Source organism: Panthera uncia, chromosome A2, assembly GCF_023721935.1.
Source record: "Panthera uncia isolate 11264 chromosome A2, Puncia_PCG_1.0, whole genome shotgun sequence".
NCBI classification, from domain to species: domain Eukaryota; kingdom Metazoa; phylum Chordata; class Mammalia; order Carnivora; family Felidae; genus Panthera; species Panthera uncia.
Window position 1 is genome coordinate 4,558,573 of NC_064816.1, and position 16,276 is coordinate 4,574,848.

The following is a 16,276-nucleotide window of genomic DNA, read 5'->3' on the forward strand; positions in this document are numbered from 1 at the left end:
GGGGGGGGGGGGGGGGGGGGGGGGGGGGGGGGGGGGGGGTGCTCCAGCTGTGTCTCATCACAGCCTTGGGTGTGCATGGGTGATCTCAGGGAACCTCCAGGCCCAGAGTGGGCCGACCCCGGAGGAGCCCTGCCCTGGGATTGACTTCGTGGCTCCCTCCTCTCAGGCTTGGCTGGCAGAGGCAGAGAGCCGAGTCCTGAGCAATCGGGGAGACAGCTTGGGCCGCCACACCCGGCCTCCAGACCCCCCAGCCAGCGCCCCACCAGACAGCAGCAACAGCAACAACAGATCACAGGATAACAAGGAGAGGTGAGCGGGGGGGACAGACTGGGTCTGCCCCCAGGACCCAGGAGGCCCATCCTTACCTGCTTCCCTGTCCCCAACCAGCTCTGAAGAGCCCCTCTCAGAGGAGGGTCAGGATGCCCCCATCTACACGGAATTTGATGAGGATTTTGAGGAGGAACCAGCATCCCCCATAGGTCACTGTGTGGCCATCTACCACTTTGAAGGTGAGGACAGCTTGTGTGTCACAGTTGATGGGGTGGGTTGGGCAGGGGGTGGTGTTTTTGGCTCGGTTCTGTTTCAAAGCACGTGAAGCACATCCGAGCCCACTGCTACTCCATGACAGGGTCCAGTGAGGGCACCATCTCCATGGCCGAGGGTGAAGACCTCAGTCTCATGGAGGAGGACAAAGGCGACGGCTGGACCCGGGTCAGGCGGAAACAGGGAGGTGAGGGCTACGTGCCCACCTCCTACCTCCGCGTCACGCTCAACTGAACCCTGCCACAGGCGGGAAGAAGGGGGCTGTTGGCTGCTGCTTCTGGGCCACGGGGCGCCCCAGGACCTACGCACTTTATTTCTGCCCCCGTGGCTTCAGCTGAGACCCGTGTAACCTGCTGCCCCACCCCCCACCCCTTCCGAACGGACCCGCTGTGCCTTCCACTGTTGATGTACATACTCGTGTTTCAGATCTTTTCTTCCTGCCGCTGGGCTAGGGCCATTTTGTTTTATATAAAAATTTACCTAAAGCTTTTGGAGTCTGTGCCTTATTGGTAGATTTAGATCCCAAGGCTGGATAAGCAGATGGCACCCTCCTTCCTGGCCACAGAGGGCATGAAGAAAGGGAAGTAAACTTGAGCAAACCTTGGACAAAACTTCCCCAGAGCTGGGTGCTTGTCTGTGACTTCAGTGTAGGGGGTAAAGCACCAAACGTCCTTTCCGTGTTTGTTCGTGGCAGCTTTACTGAGAAAAGGCAGTGTTGAACACCCACCGCGTGCCAGGCGTTCTCCACCCGTGATCCCTAAACTCCCGAGCTTTAATCCCCATGACAACCCCCAGAAAGTACACGGCCTCACTTTTACGTTGAAGGCAGGCACAGAGAGGCTGAGCCATTTGCTAGAAGCCACACAGCTTTTAAAAAGCATTTGAACCCTGGCTTCCGACTAAGAGCTCTGCAAGCTCTCGTCCTATCAGAAGCCTCATGTTCACCATCTGTAGGTTACGTGTGGGGAGGTGGGGGCTGGGATTGGGGGTCCAGAGCCTCCAGATACCTGGGTCTTCTAGTGGGGGGGTGGGGGGGAAGGAGGCCGTCCCTCACGCTAGGATTCATGTACGCTTTTAGGGAGCAGGATGGGTTCTTGCAAATCTGGCCCCCACTTTCTGTGAGGCAGAATGGGTTTCCACTGCGATTGGCTGCGTGAGCAGAGGGGGTCTGTGCTTTCAACCATCCGGCTCCAGGCGCTGTGAAAGGACGCTGAGGACGCGCTGGAACTTCTCAAGACGTGCAGCTTGCGGTGCCCCCACGCCTCGGCTTCCCCAGAGCAGCCTTTGCACGAAGCCTGTGGTCAGGGCCTCCCTCAGCTGCGGGTTCGGACGGAATCCTGGGGGCGGGGCCAGGAGGGCTGGGGGCAGGGCCCAGGCTCCAGCTGTGCCCCTCCCTGCACCTGCCTTCTCCCAGGGGAACTTTCTCCCAGCAGGGACCTGGAGGGACTCCGTCCAGAAGCTCTGGGCAACTGGGCGGGGTTGGCGGGGAGGGGGCTCTCAGAGTCGCTGCAGGAAGCGGGGTGGGGTGGCTAAGGAGCTCGGTGGAAACAAACTGCGCCAGGGTGCATGGGAGCAGTCTGTTCCAGCTGCGTGATGCTGGGGTGGGGGCTGGGAGGGGGCCTCGGGGCTGTGCCTGTAGGTGGAGCCGCCTGGCGGGGGGGGGGGGGGGCAAGATTTGGAGTCTGGGCCACCCAGCACGGCACATTTTGGGGGAGGTTGAGCCTTTTTGGAGAGAAGAGAGCTAAGGCGGCCAGGGAAAGCGGGAGTAACTCAGGTGGGGATTCTGGAGGCTGGGCCTCCCCCAGCACAGGAGGAACTGCTCTGAGCGCAGTGGGGGTGCTGTTCTACCAGACCGAAGGAAATGACTCATTTTGGAGAGGGCTAGGCATTATTGGGGGGATCGAGATCCTCTGGGGGCAGGGCCATCTCAGGTGGGAGCCGGGGACTGGGACTCCGTGGACGTGGCTCCGGGGCCTCTCTTGGGGTGGACAGCAATTTCCTGTCAACACTGTTGGCTCGGACGCGCGAGGCCTTGGGGCGAGAACTCCCTGGGGGCCGGGTCGGCCCGGTCTGGGTGGGACTCCGGGAGGCGTGGCGGAAGGCTCTGGTCCCTGGCCGGGTGGGTTCTGGGGCACGCAGTCAGAGCATGCGGGGTGCTCGGAAAGTCCGGACGCGCTGGCAGCCGGGAACAGAGGGGGAGCTCACCTCGCAGGCGCCGGGCCGCCGCTTCGCGGAACTTGGGCGCGTCCTGAGCCATCTGACGCGCCCGGTGCAGGGTACGCAGCAGCCGCTCGCAGCTTTCGTCTAGCGGCCCCGGGAGTTCCTCGCCCTCCAGCAGGCGCACCGCGGGCACCACGTGCGGCAGCGCCACCTCGCCGGGGTCGCAGGGTCCTATGCGGGAAGGGCACTGGGCTAGGCTTGGGGCAGAAGTGGGGTCTAGGGTGAAGAGGGTGGACCCTAGAGTCGAGGGGCCCCAGAGTCTAGGTCCTCCTAGAGTCGAGGAGGACCCTCAGAAGCCCAGGAACACGGGTTCGAGCCTAACACAGAGCAACCGGACCGGGGGCGTGGCCTAGGCCTGGGGGCGGAGCCTAGGCCAGAAACAGGGGCGGGGCCTAAGGCTGGATTGGGATTCCGATTACGGGTTGGTGTGGACCTCCGAGTGATGCCACTCACCGGCGCCCTCATCCAGCGCCCGCATCAGAGGCTTCAGCTCCTGCTCGAAGGCCAGCGCGGCCTCTGTGTGGCTCCTTCTGAGCTGGCGCCACGTGCGTTCCAACCGGGACACCTGGGGGAGGAGCCCTGAATATGCTTCCTCTTCCCTCTTCCCTGCACTCAGGCTTCCTCATTTCCGCTCCCCACGCACCTGGGGCATGAGCAGGGCGCCCATGACCGCGGCCAGTCCAGGCAGGTCCCCCGCCGCCCCTGGCCCCAGGGCCAGTGCCAACTCCACCAGGCCCCGAAGGGTGGCCGCGCGCTCCTCCAGCGGGCCTGCGCAGCCCAGCACAGCCAGAGCCCCAGCCAGGGCCAGCGCCTCATGTCTGCGGGGGTGGAGGGCAAGGGTCTGGGGGCAGTGGGAGGTTTGTAACTGGGAGCTGAGGCGTGTGTGGGGGGGGGGGGGGGGGGGGGAGGCATTGCCCACCCATCTCACCTCCTCCTTGAGGGACTGTAAATGGGGCGAGGTTTGAAGACCCTGGGGATTCCCGGCGGCTGGCTCACCTCTCCAGAAGTTCCAACCTCAAGCGATGCCCATGGGGAAGCGTGAGCAGCTCCAGGCCAGAGGCAACCCCCATGGCACCCCGCTGAGCCTTGGTCACTCCCAGAAGTCCTGTAGCCTGGGCAGCGGGAGTTAGTGGGGATGTCAACTGAGCAGAATGAGTATACGTGTTTGAGGTGCCGTTCGGCCTTGGCCTGGCTTCAGCCCCTGTCTAAGGAGGAGGGACCTGGTAGGTGACCCACCTGACAGTCCGCCAATAATAGGTGGAGGGCAGTGCTCCCAGGATGGTGCTCCAGGAACAGGCCACGGAGAGTACTCAGGACTCTGGGTTCCAGGGGCCGATTCTGGGGGCCCAGCAGGCAGGAGGGGTTGTTAGAGGGGCAGAAAGAGACCTCAGCCTGTGGTCTTGCAAAACTTCTACTCTCTTCCTCCTCTTCCTCTTCAGCTTCCCACCATGGGGCCTCTGTCTCCGGGCTGCTGTGGCCAGGGGGTGTTCCTTGGGCACCGGGCACTCGGGGCACCAGCTCACAGTACGTTGGGGGGCGTCCAGACGCATCACGCAGCACCAGCGAGGGTGTTCGAGGTGGCTTGGTTGGTGCCTTGGCATGAAGCTGCCCATCGGAGGCCCTGAGGCTGTCAGCAACGGACCCCAGGGGAGCTGGGGTCTTTAGCAACACAGGGTCACTACCCATCCGAGGGAGGGCACACGTGGGCATGGCTGAGGCTTCTAGGGGTCAAACAAGAGGGAGTGAAGGGGGTACACAGAGAAGATAGCTGGGTGGGGTGGGGGTCTTCCTGTGCTACCGCCCTCTTGGTTCATGTAGTCAATAACTAGGTATCTTGGGGTGGGTTCGAACTTAAAAACTTCATTGATCTAAATGCGATACACTTACCAATGGTTTGAAAATGAACTCTCTTTGACACTTATGTATGAATTCTGAATACTATGGTTTAAACTTGAATCCTTTTGGTTTGGGCCCTCTGGTTAAAGATGGGAAGCACATACAAAACTAAAACAGAAACAATTCTTCAAAATTCACAAGACAACAAAAGCACCAAAGACACAGAGTTGATCAAACTTTCAAATGATGTCTTTTGTTAAGCTTCTGGCATGTGTACTTCTGAGGTTATTAGAACTTAAAGCTGCACCCAGACTTTTGGGAGGCTCTGTATTTGCCAAGCATATACGTAGACCCTCTTATAGGGGCTCAAAATCTTCCCATGGTTCTAGCTCACTCTGAGTAAAGGCCAAAGTTCTCACAGTAGCCAAAAAAGGCCCCTGATACCTGAATCTCAGATGGTTCAGCTATACTCACCTCCTTTTGGCTGAATCAACAGTTCAAACTCTTGTTTTGGCCCCAGGACCTTTGCACTGGCTCTTCCTACCTTTTTTTTTTTTTTTTAAGTTTATTTATTTATTTTGAGAGACAGAGGGAGAGCGGGAATCCCAAGCAGGCTCCATGCTGTCAGCCCAGAGCCCGATGAAGGGCTTGAACTCACAAACCATGAGATCATGACCTGAACCGAAATCAAGAGTCGGATGCTTAACCGACTGAGACACCCAGACACCCCACTGGCTGTTCCTTGTCCCTGGGCCACTCTTACCTCCAGATAGTCACATCATTTCTTCCTTCACCACCTTCAAATCTTTCTCCACGGGGCCTGTCCGGACTACTACTTAAACCTGTAATACTCTCATCCCTCTCCTCCCAATCTCCCTGACTGTTTCACTTTTAAGTTTACCCCAACTTGACTCATTTTTGTCGTCAATGTCCATCTTCCTTTAATGGGATGCTGGCACCACCTGTGCAGAGATCTTTGTCTTTCTTGTTGAGTGATATATCTCAGCATTTAGCCCAGTGGCTGGCATGCAGTGAGGGCTCATGTTGAATGGGGGGAGGCAGGACAGATGGGACAGACAAGCCACAAGGAGAATCGTAGGTAGGACGGTTAGGGTCAGCTGCTTTGAGAAACCAAGTTAAATGAGAAGTCAGTCAGGAAAAGATTAGGGGAATGGGCTTTCCCATGGTGAGGATGGCAAGTGCAAAGATCCTGAGGCAGCAACAAGACGGTGTGGCTGGAGTGAGGAAGGGGTGTGGCAGGAGTTATCAGAGAGGTCAGCCACGGTCAGAGCACACAGAGCTTCTGGGAATAATCATAAACCCACATTTTAAAGCCCTCACAAAGTTCCTGTGTATTTGTTAATCACCATGACAATTTTGAAAGCATTATTGTCCCCATTTTCCAAGAGGTTAAGTCACTTGCCCAATATCACTCAGGCAGTGAGTGGCACAGCCATCTCTGAGCCATGTGCTGTCCTGGTGGACCCTTACCTGGTCCACAGTGATCTTCTCTTGACCGCCCCATGTGCTCCAACCCTGCAGGCTGACTGTCACTCCACTTTCTAGTCCTGGGGGACAGAGATGAGGGAGACGTGTAGTCCCACCCTGAGCAGGGCAGCTCCCACTGATGCCCAGAAAACGCTATATCCACTCATTCAGGATCAGTGGACCTCAGCCAGGATATCCTACCCACAGGGGACACTTCACAGTGTCAGGAGACATTTTTTTGTTGTTGTTGTGGCAACTAGGGGGTGGGGTGGAGAAGATTCCACGGGCACCCTGTAGATAGAGGCCAGGGATGCTGTTCAACATCCTACGATGCACAGGACAACCCCCCACAGGCAAGAGTGATCCGGTCCTAAATGTCAATAGCGGTTAGTGCCCAGGTAGAGGAACTCTGGGGGGAACTGGATGTCATCTGAGAAGTAGGGAGCCTGTGATTACCTGGGCAACTCTGTCAGAGCTGGGCTGCCTCGGAGGGTGTCCTCACTAAAGCTGCGTCGAATAGGTCCTTGCCGTATCACGGGCCTGGAGGCCACAGCCCCGGTGGCCTGGGAGAGCGGACGTTGCCCGGTCACATAGCTGAGAACCAGGGAGGTCAGGCTTGGGAAACGCTCATCCTCCAGCTGAAAGAGGGCTGTGGGTCGGCCTGGTCGGGGACGCAGGGCCACACGGAGCACCTCAAAGTGCAGGGCTGAGCCCTGCCAGCGGCAGGAGATCACTGGGTGGCCCCCACGGGACCCGGAGGCACGAACCAAGAAGTCTCCATCTTGCTGAAGGAGGGCCTCAGCCTTCTGGGGAAGGAGGACAGGGGGCAGGGGGCTTAGGCTTGAGCCCAGATCAGCAATTAATGGTGATGCCTCACCCCCAGCCCCCACCCAAGAAAAGCCACCCCAGGGATGGGGTAGTTTTACACCAAACCATCCCCCCCTTTTCTCAGGGGCACCCCTCTGGAGTACATTTCCCAGGCTCCTTTGCAGCTTGTCATCATTCGATATGATCTGGCCAATAGGAGGAGGGCAGAAGGGCAGCTGGGAACGTCCAGACCTGGCTCACAAGACCCTCCTGGACAATCCTGCAGGTTCTGGCCCCTATGTGTCAGGGAATGTCCCCAAAGCCCTGGTGGAAGGAGGAGCCACAAGATGGAAAGAGCCCGGATCCTGACCGATTTCTGGAGCTCCTCACTCCCCACTCCTCAACCACCTCGTAGTGCTGGCTGACATTGAGCAAAGCAGCTTTCAACCTGAGTAAATGCCCTAGGCTTGGTACACAAATGTGGCTTCAAACAAAAATGCCATTAGCTGGATCCTTCCAAACTGACTGTGGCCTGGAAATCCTCCTGTATTAAAAGTTTTAAGCAGTCTTATGCCAGCCATGGTGGCTGGTACCACAATAGGGGCTGGGGGCCATGACACCAGAGGGGGAGGCAAAGCAGAGTTGGGGACAGGGGCTGGGGACTGAACGATAAATACCGTGGACGCACATATAGCCCTTACTATGTATCAGGCTACATGCTGTAGGCATATGAACTCATTTAATCCTTTACCAAGGTTAAGCAGTAGATACCATTACTCCCATTTCACATATGGGGAAACTGAGGCCCAGACAGGTCAAATACCTTGCCCAAGGTCACACAGAATGCAAGCTGTAGGGCTGGGGTTTGAATCCAGGAGGTCTGGCTCCAGGGTGTGGCATTTTAACCACTAAGCGATACTGACTCTCACAATTTGCCTGGATGCCCAGGGTCCCAGGACTCCCGAGGGTGACAAATGAGTTGGGGATGAGGGTTGGGGAGACTCGGGTTGGGAGGGAGATGCTATGACTGCTCAATACATCTTAAGCACTCACTGTGTGCCAGGACCTGTCCTAGACCCTGGAGACACAGGGATGAGTGAGACCAAGGCCCTGCCCTGCGCCGTCTGGTGGGCAAGATACACGAGAGGCAAGCACACGTGAATTGTCCAAGAGTAATCAATGAAGGTGATAAAAGAGGGAAATGGGGTCCTGGTGGCCACAGGTACTCGGGACCCAGAGGGAAAGACAAGCAAAGCCAAGGAGTCGGACTTGGAGGGGGGGGCATTAGGACCCACTTAATCTCCGTCACCCTTGTCCATACCATCCCAGAGAAAATGGTCATTTACGTGTAAGGAGTGGCATGATACCAACCAAACTTCAAGACAGTCCCCAGACCCTCAGCCACCTCTTCCAATAGACCTCGACCATAAGTCCCTCATCCAGGACCCAGGAATCCCCAGCAAGTCAGGGCGGGAGAGGCTCCCCATCAGAGGGTCCTGAGGCTCTGTAGGAAGCAGAGGTACCTGACGGGACAGGGGGCCGTGGTACCAGGGCTGGCTGGCGAAGTCTTCTCCATCCTGTGGCACCTGCATGGAGCTCTTGGGGGCAGAGGGTACAAGGGCTGAACTCTGTGCTTGCAACAGTCCTCAGTCTTCCACATCTGTAAAATGGGAATAATTATTCCTTCCTCCTAAACTTCCTTAGTGGTCAGGTCAGCCCTTCCATGGTCCTCAAACCTTACAACGCAACTCTCTCTCTGTATATATATAATATAGCCATATTCTAAATTAAACAAGTTATTCAGTCAAAAAAATATATATATATATATACACACAGCAGATTTTGTTTCTATATGTGTATGTATATATATGTGTGTGTACATATATGTATACATATATATGGCAGATACATATAATTGGGCTATGATTAAGATTAACTTAGACTTGGCTGTGATCTCATGCAAACAGTTGTGCATTCACTGCTATTCTTGGAAAGGGAGAAGGCCTAGACATTGCCTTCAAATGTAATGCAATTTTTAAAGAATGTTTGTTTGTTTATTTGTTTTGAGAGAGAGAGTGCGTGAGCAGGGGAGGGGCAGAGAGAGAGGGAGAGAGAGAATCCCAAGCAGGCTCTGCACTATCAGCTTGGAGCCCAAGGCAGGGCTCGATCCACGAACTGAACCGTGAGATCATGACCTGAGCCGAAACCAAGAATCTGACGCTTAACTGACTGAGCCATCCAGGAGCCCCTGTAATGCGATTTTTATGCAGATGACATTTTACAGAAATGTCATTAACTATTTCACTCAAACTAATATTTATGGGGCACTCACTGTGTGCCAGGTACATACTCTAGGCCCTAGAGGCCCAGCAGGAACAAGACAGGGGCATCCTTGGGGAGTCACTGTTCTAGTGGGGCAGAGAGCAACTAAGAAAATAAATAAGTAGGGCACCTGGGTGGCTCAGTTGGTTAGGCGTCCAACTTCGGCTCAGGGCATGATCTCGCGGTTCGTGAGTTCGAGCCCCACGTCGGGCTCTGTGCTGACGGCTCAGAGCCTGGAGCCTGCTTCGGATTCTGTGTCTCCCTCTCTCTCTGCACCTCCCTGACATGCATTCTCTCTCTCTCTCTCTCTCTCTCTCTCTCTCTCTCAAAAATAAATAAACATTAAAAAAATATTTTAAAGAAAATAAATAAGTAGATGACGGAGTAGATAGATTACAAAGAGATAAGCAGAAAAATAAAGCCAGGGATGGGATATGAAGTTACAAGGGGTGGAGATCAGATTTTCCATAGGGTGGCCCGGGAGGGTCTCAATTAGTGCCAACTGGGAGGATTTTGAGGGAGCGATCCAGGTGAAAGAACATTCCAGGCCAGAGGGAATCTATGTTATTAATCTATAGCTTCTTAGCCATCTATGTGCACACTCAAGAATTCTTAGGATGTAGGAACATCTGACCCATACATGGCTTTCCCATGTCACACCATTTTTATAAACTTTATGTATGCATTCTTGTATTCTGCAAGAGAGAGAGAGAGTGAATGTGAGCGGGAGAGGGGCAGAGGGAGAGAGAGAAACTTAAGCAGGCTCCACACCCAACATGGAGCTGGACGCAGGGCTCAATCTCATGACTGTGAGATCATGACCTGAGCTGAAATCAAGAGTCACCCACTAAGCCACCCAGGTGCCCCTTAAATTTTATTATTATTATTGTTGTTGTTGTTGTCATTATTATTATCTCTACACCCAATGTGGGGCTCGAACTCACGACCCTGAGATCAAGACTTGCACACTCCTCTGACTGAGCTGGCCAGGCCCCTCTCCAACATCATACCATTTTCAAGGACAATAAAACGTCACATTTTGTAGAAATGTCAGCAAACAGCAATTTTGCCTTTGCAGATTCTTACATTTTGGAGCCCATACGCTTTGTTATTCTTGTGGCCAAATTTAGGTCTCTGACATTTTGGGGCTCCCTTGATATTGTGCAGGCCTCAGGCTCTGTGTGTCTGGAGTCTGGTGGAGAAAACCTGCTCTGGGTGGGAGGGAAGCAGGCGGTCTGCTTCTCACTGCCTCCACCCCTAAGGTCTTCTGCGCCTGGCTGTGCAGGGAAGTAGCACCAGGATTCTCGTTTCCTGAGTCAGCAAGGCTGAGGGCCAGAACCGGGCAGGAAGTTCCCAGACCTGCCCCAGGTGGCTTTAGGGGTGGGGAGCTGGGCAGGGAGCTGGCTCCAGGTGCTGCATACCTGAAACGCCAGGTGTGCCTCCTGGATGCCTGTGTACTTCCTGTTTGTCAGCTGGGCCAGGCCAGCCTCTGTCTCGACTCCCCTAGCCTCAGCTCCCTCTATCTTGTGCCCTCTTTAGTGGGCATGCAGGTGGGTCACCGACAAGGCTCTGGCTAGTTTGGTGGAGGGGAGCTGGGATGAGGGAGGAGCTCAGGGTGGGCACAGGTCTGACTCAGGCCAACTAAGTCATCCTCCTGCCCTTCATCCTTTGGAATAATTTCTGGATATTTGGGCAGGGGAGAGAAGGGAGCAGAATCAGGAAGAGGGTGGGGTAGGGTCAACCATGGGGAAGGGAAGAGGGTTATTCATGCCCTACAGACCACGCCCGTGTGCACACATATGCAGGGGGGCAGCCCCCTACACACAGACACATGGACTCAGATAGACATGGGTAGTCAAACTTGACATGGAGCAAACGCTGATTGGCTGAGCACTTACTGTGTTCAGGACCTGTTCTAGACCCGGGAGATACAGTGATGAATGTGACTAAGGCCCTGCCCGGTGCTGCCTCGTGGGCAAGTCACACAGCAAACAGCACACAAATGAATGAAGAAGACAATGTCTAAGAATAATCACAGACGATAAAACAGGAGCGTGGGATAAAGAAGGTTGGAGGAGGCAGCTACTGTAAATAGTGTATAGTCAGGCAGCTTTCTCCCTCCACGGAGGGACTTTGGAGCTGAGATCTCAGTAAAGGGAAGGAGACAGTTACACAAAGGTTTGGAAAAAGGGCAGTCAAGGTGGTGGGGGCCGGGAGAGCGGGTGCAAGGCCTGGGGGTGAGATGGAGCTTACTTCTAACATTTTACACCATCAAGGAGGCCACTGTGGCTGAAACGCACTGAGCAACCAGCTAAGTGGAGAGCGGCGAGGTCGACAGGCGTGAGACCATTCTGGTGGACCCGGAGTTTTCATCTTAGTGGGATGCAATGGGGGTTACAGAAGGGTTTTAAATGAGAGAGGGCGCGATCTGGTTTGTGCTTTAAAAAGATTGCTCAGGCAAAGTGGCAGCCTGGAGGCTTTCCGTGTTCCACAGGTAACACGCTTAGAGGAGCACTTTCAGGTACGTCCAGGTACACGGTCACGCGTGACGCACAGCGACCCAAACAGGCACTCGGCGACCCCTTCTATGTCCTCGGCTGCTCGGGGACCGACACCCCGACCTTCCCTTCCGGCCGGGGGCCCCACCTGGAAAAGAGAGGACTCTTCCACCCCAATAATCCCCCGATTCCGGATGTACCTGCGTCCCCTCACTCACCTGGGCCGGGACCCGCGGAGCTGGCGAGAGGCTGGGGCCGGGGCGAAGCCTAAAGCTCTGCGGCTCCGGGCCCCTCCCTCCCCGCCCCAGCGGGCCCAACCTTCTCCGGCCGCGCCCGGCGGGAACCGAGCCCATTCACCTGGCCCCGCCCCCGAGGACCCCGCCTCCAACGGTAGCCTTCCAGGCTCTGGCCCCGCCCCCGCGCCCCGTCCCACCCCTTCAGAGGCGTTCTTGGCGCTAACCACTCCCCCTTCGGAGAGAACCTCGCTCCCATAAACCACGCCCCCTTGGGAACGCCGTCCACCGCTTCCAGGGGGCCCCGCCCCCTGGGGCGTCGCTCCGCCCCCAAGAGCTGGCCACGCCCACACGCTCTTTTTCCCTCTCTCAGTCCCGCGCCTTAGAGCTCCGCTCCTCTCGTCCCCGCAAGGCTGGTCCCAAGTATCCCTGACCCCTAGGGACGTGGTAAGGGGTGTCTGTCTCCTCGCCTCCCAGGGGCCCGCGCGGGGACAGGCCGGCCCTTTACGGGCTCACTCTAAGCGCGGGGGCGACGGCTGCTGTGACGTAGAGAGAGGTGCGCTTCCTCCAGACCGTCCCCCTGGGTTTCCCGGAAGGGAACTCCAGTGGGTGTCGGGTTTTGTGGAGACAGATGCGGGAAAACACGACAGCCTCCACCAGTAACAGCACGAGGGGAGAGGAGCTCGACTCTGGGGGCTTATGGGGGGGAGACATTCAGGTGGTTTCCCTGGTGGGAGGAAGGAGGTGGGAGGGGGGCTTCCATCGTGATGCTTGGAGCAAGCGCGGAAAGATTTGGAACAAGAGGAAGGACGCTCTAGCCACGTTTATTGAGAGCTCACAATAATAGCAGTTTTGGAAGCACTGGCCGCAACTACACTTACTGAGGGCTTACTGTATGCCAGGGCTCTTCTGCTTGTCTGACCTGCTTCAACGCATTTAATTTTCACATAGACCTGTCAGTGAGGGAGGTACTAATTTTCATCACCCCCATTTTCCAGATGCAGAAACTGAGGCGCGAGGCAGCCAAGCCGTTTGCCCAGGTCGACCCGGCTTGTGAGTGGCGGAGGTGGGATTCGTACCCCGAGCCCTGGAGCGCCATCCTGTCCTCCTCGCTTTCATCCGTGCAGCCCAGCCCCACCACCTCTGATCCCTACCATAAATTCTAAACGGTGAAGGTTACCATCACCCATTTTACAGACGAGGAAATTGAGTCGTAGAGCGCCAAGGACGCTTGGGGATGAAAAGTTTCGGTGCCTGCGGGATCGCAAAGCTGGTGATTTCCAGGCTTGGCTTCCCCCTCCGCGAAATGTGGAAGAGACTCGAGGCTGCGGAGGAGGAGCTGAGGGGAGCGTTTTTTTCCTTGATCCCCTCGCGCCTAGTTTCGGTGCAGAGAGTAGAGCGGGGCGGGGGTGGGGGTGGGGGGGTGGTTGTCCAGTGTGGGAGTCTAGCGCCCCCTAGTGGTTGGAAGAATTAAAGAAAATCTGAGGGGCGTGCCTGTGAGATGGGCGGGAGAGGGGAGTCGAGTCTACTCAGCTTAGTGGGGTGGAGGTGGAGAGAGAGAGACCTTGTAGACGAGATGTTTTCAGGTGGAGATAAGGGCTACGAAGATGGTAAGTGTTTGCTTAACGAATAGACTAACGAACAACACCATCGATGTCTACAAGGAAAAAGACGGTGGGGGCCAGGGCCATGGCAGTATATGGATGAGCTTGGGATAAACGTCAGAGGTGGAGCCAAAAAAAAAAAAAAAAAAAAAAAGCTTCCGACCATTCATTTATTCATTCAAGAAAGTTTTATAGCGCGTGTATATGTGCCAGGTGCTGGGAACAAATGAGACACATTTCTAAATAGACAACAAAGAAACAAATGTATAAAATGTCAGGTTTGGTCAGGTTTGTCGGATGGTGGTCAGGGCTTAACGCGGGGAAGTGGGAAAGAAAGGCTGTGATTTAAAATGGAGAGATTTGGGAAGATTTCCTAAGAGGGTAACATGGAGTAAAGAACTGCTGGGGCCGGGGAGCTAGCCATGAAGTTGCTTGCCTAAGGCAGGGGGAGCAGCATGTGCAAAGGGCCTGTGGCAGGATTTGGAGGCAAAATTCTGCGGTGGCCTGAAGTGTTGGAGAAACAGTGAGGAGGCCTGCGTGGCCGGGGCAGGCTGACTGAGGGAGAGTGGTGAGTGGGAGACATGAGGGCAAGGAGGGGTACAGGGATGTGTCATGTGGGGCCTCGTTGGCTGCAGGGAGGTGGGCTGTCAGAAGGGGGCATCACGACTTGACCCGGGTGCTCACAGGTGTGCTCCTCTGTGGGGAGGATAGACTGGGGGGGGGGGCAAGGTGGGGAGCCTGGGGACCAGGGTGGAGGGGGAATGTGTTGATTCAAGCTAGGATGTTGGGGGGCCAAGCCAGAGTGGAGGCAGAAGAGAGAGGGTTCAGAAGAGAGCAGATTTTGAGTATTTTGCCCCGGGGGGGGGGGGTTACTGCTCGTGGGTTGGATGTGGCGGAAGGCATCAGGCCTCAGGAGCTCCAGCAGCAGCCCCCCACTCCTAGGTGCGCTGTGTTGAGCGGGAAAAGAGTCCTGTACAGGGGAGGCCGGACTGCTGATGCTCCCGCCTCTCCCCGCCCCGCCCCCCCCCCATGGCTCCTCCTCCTCTACCCCCTCCGGGGCGACAGTTACAGGCAAAGAGGAAGTGGTAGCCGGCTAGCATAGGCAGGCAGGCGGGCAGTGGAGGCCGCGAGGGCGCGGGCCGCCCGGCGAGGCAGCAACCATGGAGCTGTGGCGCCAGTGCACCCACTGGCTGATCCAGTGCCGGGTGCTGCCCCCCAGCCACCGCGTGACCTGGGATGGGGCCCAGGTGTGCGAGCTGGCACAGGCCCTGCGGGATGGCGTCCTTCTGTGCCAGCTGCTCAACAACCTGCTGCCCCACGCCATCAACCTGCGTGAGGTCAACCTGCGCCCCCAGATGTCTCAGGTGAGCCAAGGGCTGGGAGTGGGGGGGGTGCACCGTGGGCTGGCACCGGGAGGGGTAAGGCACTGAAACTCTGGGCTTGTGATGTGGACGGGAATATACTCCCAGCTCTGGGGCTGGCGTGGAGGGGAGGATGGGGGGCGGCTGGAGGGGGCGGTAAACTCTGAGATTCTGGGGTATTTCACCCAAGGTTAACAGGAGTGGGTTAACAGGCTCTGAGTTAGTGCACGTCCAGGCTGAGAACTAGCAAACTCGGGGTTAACGCTCTCGGGTCCCGGACTGAGTCCACTGAGGTTCAAGCCCCAGGTGGGGCTGTGTGGGGGTTATCGAGGGACACCTGGGAACCCCCAGGTGTCCAATGGGGTGCCTGAGGTTTTGGCCTCCTTTGACATCCCCCCCACTTCTGCCTATGGGGGAGGGGCCTCCACCAACTTCTTCCCCCACATGTGTCTCCTCCTCCCGGGCCTGGGCCCCTTCCTTCCCCTCACATCTTCTTCCCCTTCGCTTCCTGCCTGGGCCTGGGGCGTTTGGGGCGCATGGGGTGGGTGGGGAGCTGTGGGCCCCTGGGCTCTGGTCTTCCTAGCTCTCTCCATCCCTAGGTGGCATTGAGAAAAGCCCCTGGTCCTGAGCCCGAGAGTGGATCCTGGGGTTTTGGAGCCTAGAAACAGCTGCCCTTTCTCTGTAGGGCTTTCTGCAAGGGCCCAGGTCCGGGGAGGGTGGATGGACTGAGCTGGCCCTGCCAGGCTCAGGAAACATATTCAAATCCCTATTTGAATGTGGTGGGGGTGGAGGAGATAACGTGACTGGGGCCACTGTCTGTAGCACCTTCTCTGGGCCGCTGTGGTCTCCTGGGTGCGGGGTAGAGGCCGTGCGTGCTGGGGTCTGGGGGCTCTGGTTGCCTCACCTGCCCTGGGAGTCTGAGGGGACCCTGGCCTCTGGCCCTCAGGCTCCACTCTGGAATGAAACCTTTGTGCCGGGATCTGTGCATTGTTTCATTGTTCTGGGGCCTTTTCTCTGGTCCGAGAGGCCATGTGCAGATGCTAGGGTAGTGGGCCCATGGCGGGGGAGGAGGGGCGGGTCCCTGGGGGCATTCCCCAGGGACAGGGCCATGGGGTGGGAGAGGTGGGTGGCCCACCCTCCTTAGCCTAGGCAGGGCTTCCTGTAAGGGTGAGGGAACTCCTGAGGCCCAGCCCCTCTGGCCACAGGCCATCCCAGATTTGCCTACATTTGCTTACCTCCCAGCTTCCAGCCAAACGTCCCCGTCTGGCCCCAGGCTGGCAGGCAGTCAGGGTCCCCAGTGAGGCTCTAACAACAGCTAATCAGGAAGTCGGTAGACTTGAGGATGAACTTCCACCCCTGCCTGC

The 16,276-nt window shown here is 56.8% G+C and overlaps 3 protein-coding genes across 8 annotated transcripts in view; 2 read left to right on the top strand and 1 right to left on the bottom strand.

Moving 5' to 3' along the window:
• Positions 1-869, top strand: part of TRIP10 (thyroid hormone receptor interactor 10) — an 8,592-nt gene extending 7,723 nt beyond the window's left edge. Inside the window, exons 12-14 of the mRNA XM_049639393.1 lie at positions 7-309; positions 388-509; positions 629-869. Of these exons, the coding sequence (XP_049495350.1) occupies positions 7-309; positions 388-509; positions 629-777 (574 nt within the window). The 3' untranslated portion in view covers positions 778-869. The remainder of the gene's footprint in view (positions 1-6; positions 310-387; positions 510-628) is intronic.
• Positions 870-1,703: 834 nt separating this feature from the next.
• Positions 1,704-12,056, bottom strand: SH2D3A (SH2 domain containing 3A). Of its 3 annotated transcripts, XM_049639759.1 has the most exons (10): positions 11,933-12,056; positions 8,418-8,554; positions 6,544-6,893; positions 6,091-6,167; positions 4,000-4,484; positions 3,760-3,875; positions 3,407-3,581; positions 3,217-3,328; positions 2,749-2,934; positions 1,704-1,880 (listed from the first exon to the last, which is right to left on the bottom strand). In XM_049639759.1, the coding sequence occupies exons 2-10, from the start codon at positions 8,484-8,486 to the stop codon at positions 1,720-1,722; spliced, it is 1,731 nt and encodes a 576-aa protein (XP_049495716.1). In that variant the 5' UTR covers positions 8,487-8,554; positions 11,933-12,056; the 3' UTR covers positions 1,704-1,719. The 3 variants fall into 3 exon arrangements, with proteins under 3 accessions (XP_049495716.1, XP_049495717.1, XP_049495715.1); XM_049639758.1 differs by lacking the exon at positions 1,704-1,880 and having other exon boundaries at positions 2,217-2,934; XM_049639760.1 differs by lacking the exons at positions 6,544-6,893; positions 11,933-12,056 and having other exon boundaries at positions 8,418-8,470.
• Positions 12,057-14,615: 2,559 nt separating this feature from the next.
• The window catches only part of VAV1 (vav guanine nucleotide exchange factor 1), a 45,339-nt gene continuing 43,678 nt past the window's right edge, over positions 14,616-16,276 (top strand). For 3 of the 4 annotated variants that reach the window (XM_049639761.1, XM_049639762.1, XM_049639764.1), the window contains exon 1: positions 14,616-14,915. In XM_049639761.1, the coding sequence (XP_049495718.1) occupies positions 14,712-14,915 (204 nt within the window). In that variant the 5' untranslated portion in view covers positions 14,616-14,711. The remainder of the gene's footprint in view (positions 14,916-16,276) is intronic. The other variant, XM_049639763.1, reaches the window with a different exon arrangement.

Coding starts and splice junctions, on each gene's coding strand:
- SH2D3A (XM_049639758.1), bottom strand. CDS start 8,486: ATGCAGGTGCCACAGGATGGAGAAGACTTCGCCAGCCAGCCCTGGTAC. Junction 4,485..6,090: donor AGAAGATCACTGTGGACCAG/GTAAGGGTCCAC, acceptor TTTGACCCCTAG/AAGCCTCAGCCATGCCCACG. Junction 3,329..3,406: donor GCGCCCTGCTCATGCCCCAG/GTGCGTGGGGAG, acceptor CTCCTCCCCCAG/GTGTCCCGGTTGGAACGCAC.